Source organism: Anolis carolinensis, chromosome 4 (genome assembly GCF_035594765.1).
Source record: "Anolis carolinensis isolate JA03-04 chromosome 4, rAnoCar3.1.pri, whole genome shotgun sequence".
Taxonomy (NCBI): Eukaryota; Metazoa; Chordata; class Lepidosauria; order Squamata; family Dactyloidae; genus Anolis; species Anolis carolinensis.
This window is the reverse complement of record NC_085844.1, coordinates 161,948,350-161,968,517: the sequence shown is the minus strand read 5'-3', so window position 1 is coordinate 161,968,517 and position 20,168 is coordinate 161,948,350. Positions and strand designations below refer to the sequence as shown.

At 39.0% G+C, this 20,168-nt stretch overlaps 1 protein-coding gene across 1 annotated transcript in view; it reads left to right on the top strand.

Annotated features, from left to right (window-relative positions):
• The window catches only part of ak5 (adenylate kinase 5), a 125,207-nt gene that overhangs the window by 67,782 nt on the left and 37,257 nt on the right, over nucleotides 1–20,168 (top strand). The window contains exons 7-8 of the mRNA XM_003223051.4: nucleotides 651–741; nucleotides 8,437–8,513. Of these exons, the coding sequence (XP_003223099.2) occupies nucleotides 651–741; nucleotides 8,437–8,513 (168 nt within the window). The remainder of the gene's footprint in view (nucleotides 1–650; nucleotides 742–8,436; nucleotides 8,514–20,168) is intronic.

The following is a 20,168-nucleotide window of genomic DNA, read 5'->3' as shown; positions in this document are numbered from 1 at the left end:
TATCAATTGTGATGTAAAGACAAAGTAAGAATTTATTGCAGTTTAAAATGAGGAACTATCCAACACTTTATAGCAGGTCCCATTGTTGTCAGCTTCTATTATCTGTTAGAGTTGTTGTGAGAATAGGATAGTTGAGCCCCTGATGGCGCAGCAGGTGAAACTACTGAGCTGCTGAACTTGCTGACCAAAAGGTGGGAGGTTCAGATCTGGGGAGCTGGGTGAGCTCCCGCTGTTAGCCCTAGCTTCACCCTACCTAGCAGTTAAAAAACATTCAAATGCGAGTAGATCAATAGGTACCACTCTGGCGGGAAAGTAACAGTGCTCCATGCAGTCATGCCAGCCACATGATCACATGTCATGTCCACATGCCAGCCACATGGAGGTATCTATGGATAATGCCAGCTCTTTGGCTTAGAAATGGAGATGAGCACCAATCTTCAGGGTCAGACATGACTAGACTTAATGTCAAGGGAAAACCTTTACTTTTACTTTGTCATTGTGACTTATTGTGATCTGTAGGTAAGATGCATTATAAATGTAAATGCAGTAGTAACAATATTTGATCATTTGAAAAATAAATGTATTGATCATATCTATTGATGGTATTAGAATTATACCAGATATCTGATTATCCTCTGTTTTGTTATCAGTTTGATGCAGATAGAGATGAGGAAGAAGTATTTCATGACATAAGCATGGCAGTTGACAACAAATTGTTTCCTCTTCAAGAACCTGTAGCAGGTAAGATGGTGATGGTTTTTGTATTTTTTCCAAATAGATCCAGCTTTGTTTCCATAAAATTACATATTTTCAAGCTCTAAGAATGTTTTTTAAAAATCATTGTTGTTCTATGTACAATTAAAAATAATGAAAAGCAAGGCGTTTTTAAAAAAGTAAACAATGTGGTACCCTTTTAAAAGCCTTTTCTTTAAAAGGTACCTACTCGTATTGCATTTGGCAGAAGCTAGGGCTGACAATCGGGAGCTCACCCCAACTCGCCACTTTGAACTGCCAGCTCTCTGGTCGACAGATTTCCTGCAGCTACAGTGACCCCTGTAGATAATGACCACATATCAACAGAGCCGCCTACAACATATTTTATTCAAGGCAGTTACTTTGCTATACAAAGAAAGGGTGAAATGAGTTAGAGTAACATCATATTAAAATGCAATGATGCATAGGAAGTGGGGAAAACATTTAATGAAAAGCTGTGGTTGAAGGTGATCAACTATCATTTCTACCTCTATTGCCGTTTTATTTATGCTGCTGTGCATATAAATCAGGGGAAACTGATCAAAGATAAATATTTAATAATACTTCTTTTTTAAAATTTTAGAATGAGTAGAATTTGGAAAACTTGAATGAAAAGGTGTTTACTCAAAGACTTTGGTTAGCAGCATTTTAACTCAGATAATAATAATAATAATAATAATAATAATAATAATAACAACAACAACAACAACAACAACAACAACAACAACAACAACAATAATAATAATAATAATAATAATAATAATAATTTTATTCTTCTACTACACCATCTTCCCAAAGGAACTCGGGGTGGCTTACATAAGGGACAGAATATCCACAAGACATAAAAGCAAAATCCAGATAAAAACACAATTAAATAACATAAGAATATAAAACAACAGCACTGAAACTTCAAAACAATGCTTGACAAAAACCAATAACCAAAAATACTCAAAGGGCATGAACAGGGGCATAAGAAAAGGGGCCGGGCATGGGATAGAGCAAAGCAGCGTACCATAGGGCCGGGGAGTTGGATGAAGTATAGAGAAGGGAGTACTATCTGGCAATCTAGGGACTTGTGATGTCTCATGGGCCTTGTAGTCCCGTTCCTAGTGCTATTGTGGCAGACGAGGAGGAAAACATGGGATTTCCACCGGTTCAGTTTGAAACGGAGCCTCTCCACCTGGAGGATGTTTGTCCTCAGGAAGTTACCCAAACAAGCTTTGGGCAGAATTCTCCCCCGTTTTCCCGAAAGGACAATTATAATAGAGATAGAGGAGTCAGGGAGGCTAATCGCCGGAGTCTCAGAATCGCTGCCAAACAACTAGCTGATTAAGTCTGCTTCCCTTGGGAAATTCTAAGGAGTCATGCATCTGGACAGAGTTGGGTTTCGCTTCTTGTTCTCCAGGGAAAGTGTTCTGTTGGCGGGAAAACAAGACCCTATATAGGGGTTTTGCCGCAAGGGGAACCTTGCGGAGTCAATTGATCAGCTTGAGAGAGAGATCGTGTGTGGACTTCGTACTCCTTGTTCCCTGCTTCCCGGATCTAGTTTCAAGTCTTGCCTTGTCTCACGTTTTGCCACGGACCTTGTTTCATGCTTCAAGTTGCCACGTTTCAAGTCTTTGATCCAGCCAAGAATCAAGCTCATGATCCAGCCTTGTTGTCAAGCTTCAATGGACTAAAAGACCTTGTCATCTCCCCACACAATTGCTTGGCAAAGTGTGTGTTTCGGTTAATGGATTATAACTTTGAACTCTAATATCTTATATTGGACAATCTTTTCCTGGACTATATTTGGCCTTTCCTGAAAGGTCTGCTTCTGAACTATATTCTTCACTTGTTTTTATTGACTTTATATAAGTCTTTAATAAAGATATTAGATAAAATCTGGTCTCTGCGCATGGTTATTGGTGCTCTGCAGCCTGGGTCCTGACAGGACTGGGCCTATGTTACTAGGGACTAGTCGTTCTCAAATGCTTGTTGAAATATCCAGGTTTTCGCATCCAGGTTACTTCCACTGGCTATATAATTTCTCCTTTTGATATATCCAAACTTAAACTCCCAACTTTGTATATACATACACACCATGCCAGACTGACGTATTCCTGCAACATACAGTCCGGTAGTAGATAGATGGAAAAAGACATTTATAAAACAGAACTAGGTTTCCTGGGCAATAATATATTCTTATCCATTGTTGCTCCCTACCACGTAATAATAGGTCTGTTGCTAAGGGCAACACCTTGCCATGAAAGTTTGTACTTTAGGGATTCCGCTTTTTTTTTTTCCTATTAGCAATACCTGAGGAAGAAATGAAAGAGGTTGTTTTTTTTCATTCCAAACCTAATCCTTAATAATTTGTTTTCTTAAGAAGAAACTGTTTCACTTGAGCCTTAATTTCATACCTCTTTTCTAGCATGCTGTGCTCAAATAACACATGCCTTGTAAGCTTTCTATGGATCTTATCAGATCATATTTCATAACATGTAAAAGGCATATGAATAGACAGTCATGATCCCACAGATGATATTCCTTCAAACTTGCCATGGGCAAATTAGGTAGAGTTTAAAACATTGCTTCTGTTGAAAGAAGAGTGTAGACTACAAACACAAAAACTTGCTGTTGTTTTGTTGTTGTTTATTTGTTCAGTCGCTTCCGACTCTTTGTAATCTCATGGACCAGCCCACACCATAGCTCCCTGTCGGCTGTGGCCACCCCCAGCTTTTTCAAGGTCAAGCCAGTCACTTCAAGAACACCATCCATCCATCTGTCCATCTTGCCCTTGGTCAGACCCTCTTCCTTTTCCTTCCATTTTCCCCAGCATCATTGTCTTCTCCAAGCTTTCCTGACTTCTCATTATGTGGTCAAAGTATTTCATCTTTGCCTTTAATATCCATCCCTCCAGTGAGCAGTCAGGAATTATTTCCTGGAGTGTGGACTGGTTTGATCTTCTTGCGGTCCAAGGCACTCTCAGAATTTTCTTCCAACACCACAGTTCAAAAGCATCTATCTTCCTTTGCTCAGCTTTCCTTATGGTCCAGCTCTCGCATCCATAGGTTATTATGGGGAATAGTAAAAGGTAAAGTTAAAGGTTTCCCCTGACGTTAGTTCAGTCGTGTCCAATTCTGGGGGTTGGTGCTCATCTTCATTTCTAAACCAAAGAGCTGGCATTGTCCATAGACACCTCTAAGGTCACGTGGCTGGCATGACTGCATGGAGCACCGTTACCTTCCTGCCGGAGCAGTACTTATTGATCTACTCACATTTGCATGTTTTCAAACTGCTAGGTTGGCAGAAGCTGGAGCTAACAGTGGGCACTCACTCCGCTCCCCAGATTCAAACCTGCGATCTTTCGGTCTGCAAGTTCAGTAGCTCAGCGCTTTAACATGCTGTGCCACCGGGGGCTCTCTACTATGGGTAATACCATTACTTTAACTATGCGGACTGTGATGGCATGCCCGAGCCTATGGGAAAAACTATAGTGTCTGGCTTTCCTTGGGGGCTATCTGTATACCTTCTGTTAAGATCAAGACCCTTAACAGGCATTTTAGGTAAGGTGAAAAGATAACCAAAATGAGTTTACTGAAAACAAGATTAATAAAAGGTTAACTCCAACCAGACTATTATAAGATAGCTTAAAACAGTACATTACAAAATGAGATTTTGCTGGTTGCAGTCATCTCTCTGGAGTCATTGAAAGTCTTCTGCCTTTGATGCAAAGCGATGGTTTACAAGCTGGTGCTTATAAGCTGTCTCAGTCTTCTTTCTTGTGAAGCTTAAGCTGGTCAAAAGCTTCGGTTGTCTCTGGGACTGGTGGTATATGAATACTGGCTGAATACAGGTGCTAAGCATGCCTGTTTTGGATTGCTTGGGCCTAGGATTACCAGACAATGACTAAGCCTCTAGTCTCTGTAGCTCTGCTACAGAAAAAGGAGGAGTCTAGCAAGAGAGCTCTGTACAGGCAAATGGAATAGACCATCTAAGTCTGTCCCCAAGCGGGTTTTTATGCTCCATCGAAAAACTAATACAAAGGAAGGTATCTACACTATTGGGAAAACATAGAAACAGGCGGAACTAAAGCAAAGGAAATGAAAAGGCAGACCCAAGACTTCACATGGATCTTGCCAGTGTGATTTCTCTACTCTTCACTATTTTACCAAGATTGGTCATTGCTTTCCTCCGAAGAAGTAAATGTCTTCTGATTTCCTGGCTGCAGTCTTCGTCTGCAGTAATCTTTGCGCCTAGAAATGCAAAGTCTGTCACTGCCTCCATGTTTTCTCCCTCTATTTGCTAGTTATCAATGAGTCTGGTTGCCATAATCTTGGTTTTTTTTTTAATATATTTAACTGCAACCCAGCTTTTGCACTTTCTTCTTTCACCTTGGTTATAAGACTCCTCAGCTCTCCTCGCTTTCAGCCATCAAAGTGGTATCATCTGCATATCTAAGGTTGTTAATGTTTCTTCCAGCAATTTTAACTCCAGCCTTGGATTCATCAAGCCCTACACATCACATGATGTGTTCTGCATACAAATTGAATAGGTAGGGTGAGAGTATACAACCCTGCCATACTCCTTTCATATTCTTGAACCAGTCTGGTTTAGGAGGAAATAATTAAGCTCTTTCTACTGTGGACATAATGTCAGCAAGTGTTGTGTTTCCCTGTATTTTCCAAGGTGAATCTGGAAGGACATTCAGAGAAGGATGAACCTGAAAGAGGGCTACTTCCTATTTCTGTTCATGCCTGCTGATTTCCATCCTGCAAATCCACCTTTCCCTGAGGCTGGCTGTTTGTGTGTTTTTTCTCCCAGGTGGGCTTTTTTTAGAGCCAAGTTGCAGAAAGAGGAAGAGCAGAGAAAAAACTGGGTGGCTTTCTGTCAGCTTGACCTACTGCACAGTGTTGTTCTAAGAATAAAACAGAGAGGAGGAGAGCCATATACACTCCCTTAATGGAACAAGAGGAAAAGCAGTATGTACAGGCACTGAATGATTATCATATAATGAAAGAACAACAGAAGCATTCACAAGCAGGCAGGCAGGGGGAAAGCACACGTCTTGCACAAAGCATTCTTCTTGAAATTGCCTCTCTTCATTCCTTATTCTTTTATTTCAAAGAAAAAAATTAAACCAATAATACTAATTGTTGTGCCGGACTTTGATTTTTTTCATGGTGTTTTAATTTTGATGGTCTGTTGTATCATTTGTTTTAATGATACTCATTAGCTATCTTGTCCTTTAGTTTTAGTGGAAAGTCGGGATGAAAACAATAAAATGTGAATTATAAGAGCAAAAATAGGTAAAGGTAAAGGTTTTCCCCTGACATTAAGTCTAGTCCTGTCTGCCCCTGGGGGTTGGTGCTCATCACCATTTCTAAGCCAAAGAGCCGGCGTTGTCCGTAGACACCTCCCAAGTTCATGTGGCCGGCAGGACTGCGAGCTCCTTTACCTTCCCGCCGGAGCGGTACCTATTGATCTACTCACATTTTTATGTTGGCAGAAGCTAGGGCTAACATTGGGAGCTCACACCACTCCCCAGATTCAAACCTGTGACCTTTTGGTCAGCAAGTTCAACAGCTCAGCGGTTTAATCCGCTGCACCACCGAGGGCTACATAAGAGCAAGAAGAAATATATAAATTTGCTGTGTCATTGTAGAAATGCATACATGTACACTCACTCTTTCCTTATGACCTATGCTTCAGTCGTCATCTTATTTGACAGGGGCATCATCCAAACATATTTGAATATATATTTTAGCTCTTTACAACACACAACACATCTTGAATATTATAGAAAAGTACAGAAACATCTGATGTCTTCAAAACTGTGTAAACGTTCTTAAATCCAAAATTATATTCCTCTCTCCACTTTTCTGTCCTATACCTTAAAAAACTATTATTTTGTTCTAAACAAGGCTGATAATGAGCACAGTCAGATGTAATAGCATGACAGCATTCAACTCTGGGATCATTTATCACATGTTTGTCAGCCGAGATGACGGTATAGTAACATACATTTCAAAGGTCTGAGAATGGTCCTTGTTAGCCATACAGAGTGTCAATCCAGTATAATCTGAAAACACATTTTGTGTTTACAACAGGGTTCAGAATTAATAAGATCTTAACAGAGGTGCCAGGGGGCTAAATCCAGTGTTAGTGCTGCCTAATATTGAAATGAATTGCATGATTCATCACCATTTGCCTGCGTACATACTATTGATTTCAACAGATTTTCTCTTGTTGAAGTTAACATCGGATTTATCCCAAACCTATGGGATAATCTATTCTACATTCAGATGTCTAATACTCTTCTAGTAAAGCCGCTTTTTAACCCACATATCATCACCCCAATAGTGGGATAGAGTACATTCCCACCATAATGGGCAAATTAAAAAGTGTGCTAGCTATGCAAGTGTATAGAAAACTGGCAAAATATTCAAACTCCCACCATAATGGGCAAATTAAAAAATATGCTAGCTATGCAAGTGTATAGAAAACTGGCAAAATATTCAAACTCCCACCATAATGGGCAAATTAAAAAATATGCTAGCTATGCAAGCGTATAGAAAACTGGTGACATTACTTAAACTACTGAATCTAGATAGTTTGGTAATTTTCCACCTATCTTTAAATAAAAATGCACTGTAACAGTTCATTCAAACCAGAGTTATTGCAATTATGCCTTTGAAATATCAGAAGCCCAAGGGGGTGAAGTAATCTGGGAAAGAGCAATCCCATTTCCTTTTATTGCTAAATAAATGGCTGAAACTCAGTTCAAACTAAAAATGCAATGTCTTTGTTGTTGGATATTTGGTCAGATTGGACAGCCTGCTCAAACGTCAGGCATTAGAGTACTTTGTGTTGTACAGATTGAGTTTCCCTTCTTTAAAATGGTGGGGACTACAAGTGTTTTGGATTTTGAATTTATTTATTTATTAGTTTTTGAATACTTCTGTTTGAATATATGTTTATAATGAACGATCTTGGGGATGGAACCATATTTATTTATTGTGTCAAAAGCAAACCGAGGGTACGAGTTGTAATGTTTTTGAAAACACAAAGTTTTAAAAAACTTGACATTATACTAAATGTCCTTTGACCAGTAGCTGGCCACTTGGAGTGCCTCTGGTGTTGCTATAAGAAAGTCTTCCATTGTGCATGTGGCAGGGCTCATGGGACCCAAGTCTAGACATGAAATTCACTTATGTTTCATATACACCTTATACACTCATTGAATACAGACCCAAGAGTAGAAATACATATTTTTCTGGTCTAATTTTCTTCAGGTACAGTTGCACAAACTCTCCTTTATATTGATATAGCAATGCAGCCTTCACAGTGTTAGCTTTCATTAGAATTCATAACTTAAGGGCTATTTTGAATATGACTCAGCTCTTCTTTAAGATTAGGTTTTTTTTGTCACATAGGAATATCTACAACTATTCAGTAGTTATGGAAACACTCGCTTTCTTCCTCTCAGCAGGTTTCTATATCTTTAGGATTCAATCATTTTGAAATTTTGAGATGACTGTTAACCTGCAAGAATGAACAGAACTGCGCTCTTCATTTTTCTAAAGTGGTCCTCTGGGGAATATGTAGGCAAAAATGCTTCCCTTGCAATTGGTGCATAGAAACAGGCATATAGAGTGAGAACTATCACATTTATTTCTAGTATTCCTTTTCTTCTTTCAGGGCCATGTGAACTTGACCTTAATCTCATTGTGGACACTGGAAACCTTGCTGATAATGATTTTGACTTTGAAGACCAGGTAATGGTTTCAACAGAGTACAAGAAAATTTATTCTGCCTTTTAAGTTCATTTTGTTTCTTCTTTTCCTTAGGATCCTCAATATACATGTGCGTTTCTGTGTCTCTTGATATAATTTTTTTCTGTGTCAGGAGTGACTTGAGAAACTGCAAGTCACTTCTGGCGTGAGAGAATTGGCCGTCTGCAAGGACGTTGCCCAGGAGAGGCTCGGATGTTTTATGATTAAATGATTTATCAGACTACTTCATATTATGGGATTTTCTTGGTCAGTATTTGTTACAACAGGCAATTCTTTTTAATGAAACATTGCAAATCAAGGGCTGAAAGCAAGTAGTTCCGAGTCTGGTGAAAATATCTTGGATGCACACATGCTCTGCCGGAAAACAAATGCACGGAAACACAGAAGATGTGTGTTCAGAGTGCTTCCATCATATGGTACATGTTTCTCACTACCTCTTGATTTGATCTATTCAAGACATCACTAAATATCTTTGTTGTAGAATTACAGAAGATATTCCAAGTGTCCTTGAAGTCTAACCCCTATCATTGCAGGAATTCCCAACCAAAGCATCTCTGACAGATATGTATCTAATTTCTATTTGAAAAGACAATTCCATGACCTTCCAATGCATATTCCAGTGTCAAACAGCTCTTACCATCGGAATGATGTTCTTAATGTTTAGCTGAAATCACTTTTCTAGTAATTTGAATCCATTGATTTGGGCCCTCTCCTCTGGAGCAGCAGAAAATAAGCATAATATTCGGCATAATATTCATTCAGTTGGGTTGCTGTAAGTTTTCCGGGCTGTATGGCCATGTTCCAGAAACATTCTCTCCTGACGTTTCACCTGCATCTATGGCAGGCATCCTCAGAAGTTGTGAGGTCTTTTGGAAACTAGGCAAGTGAGGTTTATATATCCGTGGAATGTCCCCGGTGGGGGAAAGAACTCTTGTTTGTTTGAGGCAAGTGTGAATGTTGCAATTGGCCACCTTGATTAGCATTGAATAGCCTCAGATCTTCAAAGCCTGGCTGTTTCCTGCCTGGGGGAAATCCTTTGTTGGGAGGTGTTAGCTGGCTCTTATTGTTTCTTGTCTGGAATTCTCCTGTCTTCTGAGTGTTGTTCTTTATTTACTGTCCTGATTTTAGAGTTTTTTGAAGGAAGGCTATGAAGCTCCAAGGCTATTCAATGCCAATCAAGGTGGCCAATTGCAACATTCACGCATGCCTCAAACAGACAAGAGTTCTTTCTCCCACCCTGGACATTCCACAAATATATAAACTTCACTTTCTTAGTTTCCAACATACCTCACAACCTCTGAGGATGCCTGCCATAGATGTGGGCAAAACGTCAGGAGAAAATGCTTCTGGAACATGGGCATACAGCCTGGAAAACTCACAGCAACCCAGTGGTTTCAGCCATGAAGGCCTTCAACAACAACACATTCATTCAGTTATTTAAAGATGGCTGTGCCCCTTCTACATTTTTCTTTCTCTGAACTAAACATTCCTTTGGTTCTAAGTGCATAATTTCAGCATCCCCTTAAGAAGCAGTGGCCATAATAATATTTTTTAAAATGGTGGGAAGTCCATTAAGAGCAATTTTGAAGTGCTCCCAAAGACTATTGCAACTAAAGTAAATTAAATTGAAGCAATCTCTTTCGTTTGTTAAGACTGCTGTTATATTTCCCTTGAACATCCCCTTTGAAGCCTGCTTTCATCCTTAATTCTTGCATTTTAACCCCTGTATGCTCTCATATTCCGCTTTTGGATAACATTATTCGGGAACAGTAACAAGAAACAGATTTTTCTAGTCATCCAGCAAATGAGTTAACATCAAACAAAAGCATGTTCCTTCAGACTGTAATTTTAGTTTTGCACACTCCAAAGTCAACAATCAGTGTGTGAGAACATGAAATTACCAGAGCTGCGCCCAATTATTGGCTACAAAGCATAAGGAGCTTTATTAAAGGTGCAAAACCTGTTAAAGTCTCAAAACCTAATTTTTGATCAGTTGTTTTGTTGGCATTCAGCTTTTGCATTGGACTTTACCTTCCTTAAGAACTGCTAAGATTTAAGGATAGTGTAAGTATATTTGGGAAACATTTCTCAAGAATGGGCATATATATCTGTTTGTCATTATCCTTCAGGGTATTCCGAAAATCTGTTTACTATGTCTCTTTTTAATGAGAGTGGAGTACAACATTCTTCATTTCGAGTGGGATGAGCCATTTTTGAGAGTCTGTCTCATTGCCTTGTACAACTTCTTGATATTTCCCAGGAAGAGATTATTAGTTTAATTCAGACCTGCATAACTCAGCAGTAGAAAGGGCCAAAATTAAAATAGGCTAAATTTCTTCAGGCCATGGATAGGTGTTTAGCACCTCTGAAAACTACAAATCCCAGAATTCCAGGTTATTTTGCCATGGCAGTTAAAATGATGTCAAACTGCATTAATTCTACAATGCAGAATCTACTGTTGTGGAATCCTGGGAGTGTACTTTGATGAGGTTCTAAAAACCTATCTACAGCCTAAAGTTTAGCTTAAAGAGACGCTAAAAACCTGTCTGTAGGTGCACTGTAGACGAACCCTCCATATTCCCTAGTATACTGGTCAGCTCTTTTACCATCTCTGACACCTCCAGGTTTTGTGATGGACTTCTCCAGACTACAAACTGTGTGTGCAAGTAAAATAATGCCCAGTAGCTGGCAGCATCCTGCACTTTCAAGCCACGGCAGGGGTATTGGTGGCAGGGGAACCAGTGAGAGTGGCAGCCTCTTCTGGCCACCCAGAATCCTTTGGCAGGCTATGAGTGGCCTGTAGGCCGTATGTTGTCCAGGTCTGGTTTAATTGTTGCATTTGCTCCAGGTTCCTTCTAAACCACTTTTGAAGGGGAAACTGTGGCTTGGAGTCTGTCCTTCTATAGTCCCTTCCACAACCTCCAATGTCTCCATTGGTGGCTAGGGTCTACTAAGGACTGGACATGTTCGTGAGACACCCCTGCTCCAAGCTGGATGTGCTCAGAAACCCCAAGAGAGAATAGAGAGCAGTGAAAGGGGCATTTCAGATAAGGATATACTGAAAATCTTCAGCATCTATACAGGACCTTTTTTTATGAAACAAGCCCATTGAGCTTGCCCATAACCCATATGTGTCAAACTCAAGCCTTGTGGTCTGAATCCAGCCTGTCATGTCAGTTTATGTCACCCTCCAGATGCTGGACTCCAACTCTTGGATTCTTCATCATTAGAAATCATGACTATAGCTGATGGGAGTTGTGATACATCTGGAAGACTGCACTTAGTGAGATTGACTTTAGATCAAACACTTGTGGATACATGGTTTGGGTCCAGATTACCCACAACAGTGGTTCTCAACCTGTAGGTCCCAGATGTTTTGGCCTTCAATTCCCAGAAATCCTAACAGCTGATAAACTGGCTGGGATTTCTGGGAGTTGTAGGCCAAAACACCTGGGGACCCACAGGTTGAGAACCACTGACCTACAGGTTCGCCATCTCCATACAATCCTTCCCAAACACTTAGGTCCTCTGGGGGGTTACTACTCCAGCCTGCCAGAACCCGACTGGCAACCATCACCCAGAGGACCTTTTCATTGGCCACTCCAGGACTCTGAAACAACCTGCCAGAAAATCTCCAACAACTAGATCAGCTGTCAGAGTTTAAACTACATTTGAAGACCTGTCTCTTTCAGCAGGCCTACCCAACTAGTTTTAATCATAAATTTTAAATTCTTGTCTTGTGTCCACTATATTTTAATCATTGTTCTGTGTATTTTAATACCGTGTATGTATTTTGCAGAAATATGTTTTAATATGTGTATTTTGTATAATGATTATGTATTTTAGCTATGTTGTAACCCATCTCAAGCCATGAGGAAAAGTGGGTAAGAAATAAAATAATAATATGATGTCTGATATTAAAATTTCCTTTACAATTTCCCCAACCTCAGAGCCACAAGTGCTAGTGGGTTGCCATTCCCATTATCCCCAAATCAAAAGTGATGGGAGTTCTTGGCTCTCCCTATCCATGCATTCTCCATCCATAGATTCAGTGGCCGTTTTACCCTACACCAGTCTTGACAAAACTTAAAACACATCCACATCCATTCCTGCACTGGTTGCCCTGTATTGCGGACCACAAGAAAGCCAGCTGCAGTGTTCACGATCTTAATATACTGAGAGATAAGAGAGAGAAATTTGTTAGTAGTAGCTAGATTTGATGGGAAGGTTTTGTTTATGTGCATTCTTTGTAGAATGAGTTGATTTATGTACATTTTGTGTATATCTTCTGTAGGAGATGAGCATGTGTATTGGGTTGTGTACAAAGGGCAGCTGCCTTTATGGAAAAGGGGCTTTCTGACTGCGTGATATGCAGATCTCTTTTAGGAATAAATTGATTTTTGCCTTCGGAATTGGTGAGTGAATGTTGAGTGAATGGATTTCTGTTCAAAGTGAGTGGATTTTCCTTCATGCATAGAAAAAGTCTTGCACTATGAACTTAAGACCAGTTGATTCAGTTTCTTTAAACTGAGCAATGTTGAATTGTTTGGAGCACTTAATACAGACCTCAAGGGAGTGCTTTCTACTACCATAATGAGTGTTATAAGCAATGGCAATAGATCGGTGCTCTCTATGCTGTTTCTCCACAGTAGTTCTACTTCTGAATAAATATGCATATGTGGGATTTTTGCACTGTGTTGCTTCTTACTTTTATGTCTGAGGAAATATTCTCAAAAAGTGTGATTTAAGGAGCCTTTTTAGATTCTCTCAGAAGCTACTCTGGTGTTTCAAAGACTTCTTCTCTGTGTGGCTCTAAGGGTATCATCAATTTCACATTTCTACACACTTGGTTTTTCTGGAATACTTTTCTGCCTTTTTTTAATAATGGGATGCAATAGATGTTTTTGTTATCTACATTTCATGTATTATTTAACTGAGTAAAAATGCATGGGGTTGAGCTGTTAGTCTTCCAGAAATTACAGGACTAAAAATAGACTCCTATATTTGGAACTTTTTGTTATGGTTTGTGCTTTAATTTCCATGCCAGAACTCCTAGAATAACTTGCACGTGCACAAAGGCGGAGTTATATTAAGGACTCTCCCAGGTCCCAATCATTTTAATCCAACAATTCTTCCACCTCAACATCCCCAGATAAACTCTGTGGCTCGGATTGCTTGGACCCAGCATTGTTGGTCCACCAATTACAGTTACAGTCCTGCACAGGGATAACCTAGCCTCAGCAATCCATGCATTGATAATTTTCTGTTTAGGTTACTTCAAGGCACTCTATATGGGATTGCCTTTGGAGATTATTCAGAAACTGTCGCTAGTGCAAAATGCAACAGCTGGACTGATCACTGGAATTCCATTCAGATATCGTATAACACAGGCATGGGCAAACTTTGGCCCTCCAGGCTGTAGGCTGTTAGGAATTGTGGGAGTTGAAGTCCAAAACACGTGGATCACCAAAATTTACCCATGCCTGATATAACACCAGTTCCGAAGGAATTAGACTAGATGCCAATACATTTCAGTTCTGCAGTGGTGCCCTAGTCGGGGAATTCCTTTTCTTCGGAGGCCTGATTGGTGCTATCATTAGAGTGACAACTAAAACCTGGCTTTTTATTAAATCCATCAGTCCAAACTGATTTTGTCCAGGCTCCACCATAATTACATCATTCAAGATTGTTTTGACTAAACATCCTCCACTTCGGAAAAAAAAGGGCGTGGTCTTATACATAAATCATAAATTAAATCCAGAATTAGCATTTAAAGATGATGATGGAAGAATGGTAGGAGCAAAAATAAGGGTGGGCAACCAGGCAATATTAATTTGCAACATCTACGCACCAAATGGGTCAAAAATAGCTTTTTTAGAAAAATTAAAAGGTAAAATAGCGGAACACGAATTTGATGAATTGATGATTATGGGCACCTTAAATGGAGTTCTTGATCCAGAGTGGGATAAGAAAGGAAATAGAACCACAAAAAAAAATTCACAATTAGGTAAACTGCCAGTAAATTTTTTTTAAAACCTTACAAGACTGGGAACTCAGAGATGCCAGAGAGGTCCAAACAAAGGGGTGCATTTGAAATCTTGGGGTTTTATGCAGCTCACAAGCCACAATTTGGCTACTCCTGATTTAAATATGGCTTTACTATGTGCTGTTGTTTATGAAGCAAATCTAGTCTGTTTCTATTGTTAGTCACAGCACTCAATACAGAGAAAGTTTCTTAGGTGACAGGGATGTGTTGTAAATATATAATACATTCTAGGTCCAATAAAATTAACTTTCCATCAAATAATACAATTCCCCAAAGCAAACATTTTTTGATTGACCAAAACGGCACAAAAGCCAAGATGTGTTAGATCTCTTATTATGCTTCCTTCCACAGAAAAATAACGGGCTGTGAACTGATGTGTAGTAACCTATATTGAAGAAAAATAGCTTGCATGTGCATGTTTGTGTGCATAGCAGAAACCACCCAAAGGGAAATATCTATCTTCTGAGGCAGATTGCAGCCTCTGCATACTCAATTTTCACAAAATAAACTATTATTCTTCCTAGAAAATATGTCCTAGTTTTGCAAATTCAAAACTATCTTGCGGAAAATGGCCTCTCACTTATCTTGGCATTCTTCTTTCTTATTAAAGGCTTATATTTTGGAAAGAGTGTCACAGGAGAAGCTCATGATGGGTATTTTAAAAGACAAAACAATAACCGTGACTGTAAATTCAAGAAGTACTGGCATTTATTTTTAAGGTTTTAGTCCATTACGACAGTTCCAAATTCTTATCTTTTTTCCAGATTAAATGACCCAGAAATATGTAGTTGGTTACATCTGACTGTTATTCCTATACAGAGCAGAAAATTGCTAGGTTGGCAGTAATGAGATTTTTCTGTCCACATGAGGAAGCAGAAGCTTGACAGAGTAGAAGCATCTGTTCCAGTTTTATGAAGCTTACAGGTTAAAAGAATTATAAACTTCTGAAAACTAATAGAATCTCTAAGAGTTCTGATCCAGAGAAGATGTTTTTCATTTTGATATTTTACAACAAGATTGTTCTGCTTTCCTAATTAGGGAAGACGTTGCCTCATGGAATTGTCTCCACATGACTTCCATCATTCATACGCAACATTCTCCAACCCTTTTGTGTGGTGTTTTCCAGGCCTTAAATTGGAGACTGACCTGGAGAAAAGGAAACAGGCATATGCTTCCTGCTGCACAGTTGAACATACATATATCTAGATCACACTTGTCAAACTCAAGGCCCGCAAATCTGGCTACCATGTCACTTTCTGTGGCCCTCCATATGCTGTACTGCTACTCCTGTATTCCTCATCATTAGACATAATGACTGGAGCTGATGGGAGTTGTGATACAGTAACATCTGGAAGACTGCCGTTTGTTCTATTTAGTAACGAGAGTGGGGTTTGAATTTAGATACAAGCCTTATGAATATGATGTATGACTTTAAAATGCCCTCCACCCTTTCTCCAACCTCATCGCAAGCTGCAATTGATGATGGGTTGTTGTCATTCAATAACATCTGGGAACCCAAATTGAGTAAAAATCAAAGAGCATAGATCACTAAGTAGCCATAAAGCTGATTTGGCCAGCAATTAAAATGAGTTTGACATCCCTGATCTAGATCCTTCCCACTATACCTACAAGATTATTTATTTCAGTTATTCCCAAACAAAGGAAATGACTACTTTTTTAACAGTGATTATTGCACAGATGGGAAAATTGTACTTTTCAAGGTCATTTTGTATTTCTTTTATCCAACCTACCCAGCCACTCCAAGTAACCTCTCAGTGGATGGCGAAAAGTTTTGTTATGTTTGGAGGGCACTGTGCCATCCTCGCTGGGGAGGTTTGCAATCCCTGACAGTTCCTCACCCCAAACTTTCTGGCTAGGCCCCATCTATACTGCCATATAATACAGTTTTAACTGCATTGAACTGAAGCTAAACTGCATTATATATGTGTAGATGAGGCCTGAGGTAAAGTAGATTAGGACAAAATTGGATAGTAAAAACTGAAAGATGATCATCTGGGACAGTCATACACAATGTCTAAACTAAACTTGTCTTTCATGTTTTGCCCAATAACACCTAGAATAAACTCAAAACTTCCCTGAGACTATGAGCAAAATGGAAAAAGCTTGCCTAAAATACCTAAGAATATTTTGAAGGTGGCAAAATTGTAATGCTTTGTTGACTTTTTCTTTCCAGTTGCATGCAGTTTTCAGACTGTGCACTGTCCCAAGCACTCCCCTGCCGAGAATATCAAGTAAGGGGAAGATGTGCATCTAGGTATCAGTGAATCTGTCATATATAAGTGTCTGTCAGAGAGATGGGGCTAGGAGGGTTAGGTTTCCAAGCAACCATATGCAGCTAGGAAACAAAAGGTAGCACATACTTTGCTGAACATTTCAAGAGACCACTGAAGCTAGAGATATCCAAGGGATGTTTTGAAAGATCAGTGAAGTGACTGAAGGTCAGATGCGTCTAGCCTAAGAGTGTTCTTCTTAAACTGTAGCATGGATCCCAGAACAGAGTGATGGTTGGCTTCCCCCTAAGGCTGGATAGGAGAGTCTGTCTAAAATGATCAGGCACCCGGAATCAGAAACAGAAAGATACCTGGGCAGTTGAGTTTCCTAATATACAGCCATCATTGCATTCACTTAATACAGTTTTCTATGTTTTCTCCTTTTCTTGAAGAATTAATATTATGCTTGAACAGTTTTATAATGTTTTGTTTATTGCCATAGCCTTCATGGCATTTGCATCATTAACTGCTTTAGTTGTTGACATTATTATGATTCATTGTGTTCTGTATTTTGTAAAAGCATGCATACAAATATACAAAATTCAAAATGACCTGCCTGCCAGTGTTGAACCCCTCCTCACCTTAAAAATGGCCTCATAATCCCTGACTGCAATGTAGCCCACTGTTTTGGAGCTGCTCACAGTATAATAAGTGTCCTTATTGAAAGGCCATGGGCTTAACGTTTTGAAAGAGATATGAATTAAATGCATCCACAAATTGTGCTACTGGTTGAAGTAACATCTAAAGAGTGCCGATGCCTCACCAAAGTACAACTCCCAGGATTCCATAGCATTGAGCCATGGTAGTCAAAAATGATTCAGCTCTTTCTATTGAAACCCTTTTCTTTAGAAATCTTCAGATGACCTCAGCCTATTAAAATAGAGAAGTGCATACCAATAGAAGTAAAATAAGTGGGGTAAGAGGTTAGTCTAACCTCACAAGGAGGGGGATTCTTCAGCTTGGGAGCAGCCACCAAGCAGTCCTCCTCCAATTTTTCCACCAAGCATGTATGTGAACTGGTGAGACCAAGAGAGCAATCTCAGGGGTTGAAGAGACTCATACGGGGAGACATGGTCCTTCAGCTAATCTCAACAAAGCCATACAGGGCTTTATGGGTCATCAACAATAATTTTTAATTCTATCCAGAAACAGATCAGTAATCAACACAGTTGTAACAAGGAAATCCCTTCACCAAGTCCTTTACAGTCTGTGTAAAAGACACCACAGAAGGTTCCTTCTCTCACTTCAAATCAGGCTTATATGAGTTACTTTTGTTGCTTTCCTTACCCCCATTAGTAAAAGCAGAGAAAAGGGAAGGAATTGGGGGAAAAAGTAATGGCATTTTTTCTGTTCTCCAGAACTCAGTACTAAGTGCTTGCAATTCCACAGAGGACTGTTTGCAGTCTGATGTCTTTGTTCTTGGCTTTGCAGAAAGCATGTGACATTTGGCTTTGTAGAACACAAGTTAGGAGATATTACATCTTTTAATTTTCATTCAGTTTTTGGAATTTTCATACACGTTTGGTTTTTTCCAAGTTCTGACTATGAGACACAAAGTCTCAGTTTATCAAAAACATTAAGAAATTATTTTCATTTGGACTAGAGATGACAAACATTCCAGGAGTATCTTCGATGAGATTGAAAGCATTTTTCCACATTGAGCTACCTAACTTGAGTATCCTGCCCATTGTACTACTAGTTATTGGTTTTGCTGAGCATGGTTTGGATTGAGTCCCAATGCTGCTGTTTAATATTGATGCTTTATTTTAATTGTGTTTTTATCTGGATTGTTATATTTTACAATGTTTTTTATTTTATCTGTGTCTTGCTTTAATGGATGTTTGTATTTTTGTCTTGGCATTTTGGCCCATATGTAAGCCACCCCGAGTCCCTTCGGGGAGATGGTGGCAGGGTATAAGAATAACATTATCATCATCATAATCATCATCATCATCATCGTAAACATTAGAATAAATACAGCCAGTCACTCTGATCCATCAAAATAGATGGAGACATATATATGTCTGCATTGCTGTACGCATGTCACCTGCCAGATCAAGCATCAAAGGAACAAATGGATGTGTCTCATAACGTGCCCTGACATGCACATTCAAGTGTTGATGTAGTTTGTTCACTCTGCATTGATTTCAAAAGGATTGTTTTTGAATGCATATATCATCCCCAACCCAAATCCACTTTTTGACAGATCTAATCATGTGATAATCCCTCTGCATGACTGATACTGTATCATGGTTCTCATTTTTAGAAATACATCTGTAGTTTGGGAGAAGGGCAGGACTCCAGTGTGTGGAACAGGTTTAAAAGCAATAATATCGTAGAACATTTTTTTTCTAAAGCAGAGGCATTACATATCTTGATTTTATACATAAATACCATATATACTCAAGTATAAGCTTATATATATATATATATATATACACACACACACACACACACACACACACACACACACACATATACATATATATGAATTTAATTAAAGAAAACATAAGTGTTGAAATTATTGAGGAATGTCCAAAGTTACATTTTTAAAAGGCAACACATAAAAGAAAAGATTAAAAAGGAGAAATGAAGGATTCCCGCTGAGAATTTCACACTGTTAGGCAGAAGAATTAAATTGTTGATTAAAATTTATTACCCTCAGAAACATGCTTCAAAGAAACCATTTCTGCATTTTGTCTACCAATAGAACGAATGCATGACCATTTTGTTTTTTTAGGAAAAAGCAATGCATAGACAGATATATTAATATCAAAGTACATTTAGTGAGAAGTAGATTACTCAAGAATAAAGATGAGACTTCAAGATGAGAGCACTTCCTTTACACTCTAGAAGCATAACTATTTTTCTGAATATAGTAAAAGTACAGACATGAAGCCATGAAGGCCATGAAGCAGAAAAAACATCATTGAAATCAAAATAATGTTGATATGAATTTTATCTAAGTATAAATTATTTCTTGACCTACAGTCTGTGAATGCTGTACAATTAAATTTTTAAAAAGAATTAAAGCAGGAAGAAACAAAACACAGAACCATATAACATAATAAGGAAAAAGTTCACTTAAGGCAGTGATTCTCAACCTGCGGGTCCCCAGGTGTTTTGGCCTACAATTCCCAGAATTTCTGGGAGTTGAAGGCCAAAACATCTGGGGACCTACAGGTTGAGAACAACTGATTCAAGGCTTAAATAGGATCCTGTTATGTCATGAGCCATTTCTCTTGGCTTAGCCCCGGGATGGGCTGTAGCTGGGATCTAGATCAAGTGTAGATCAGAAAG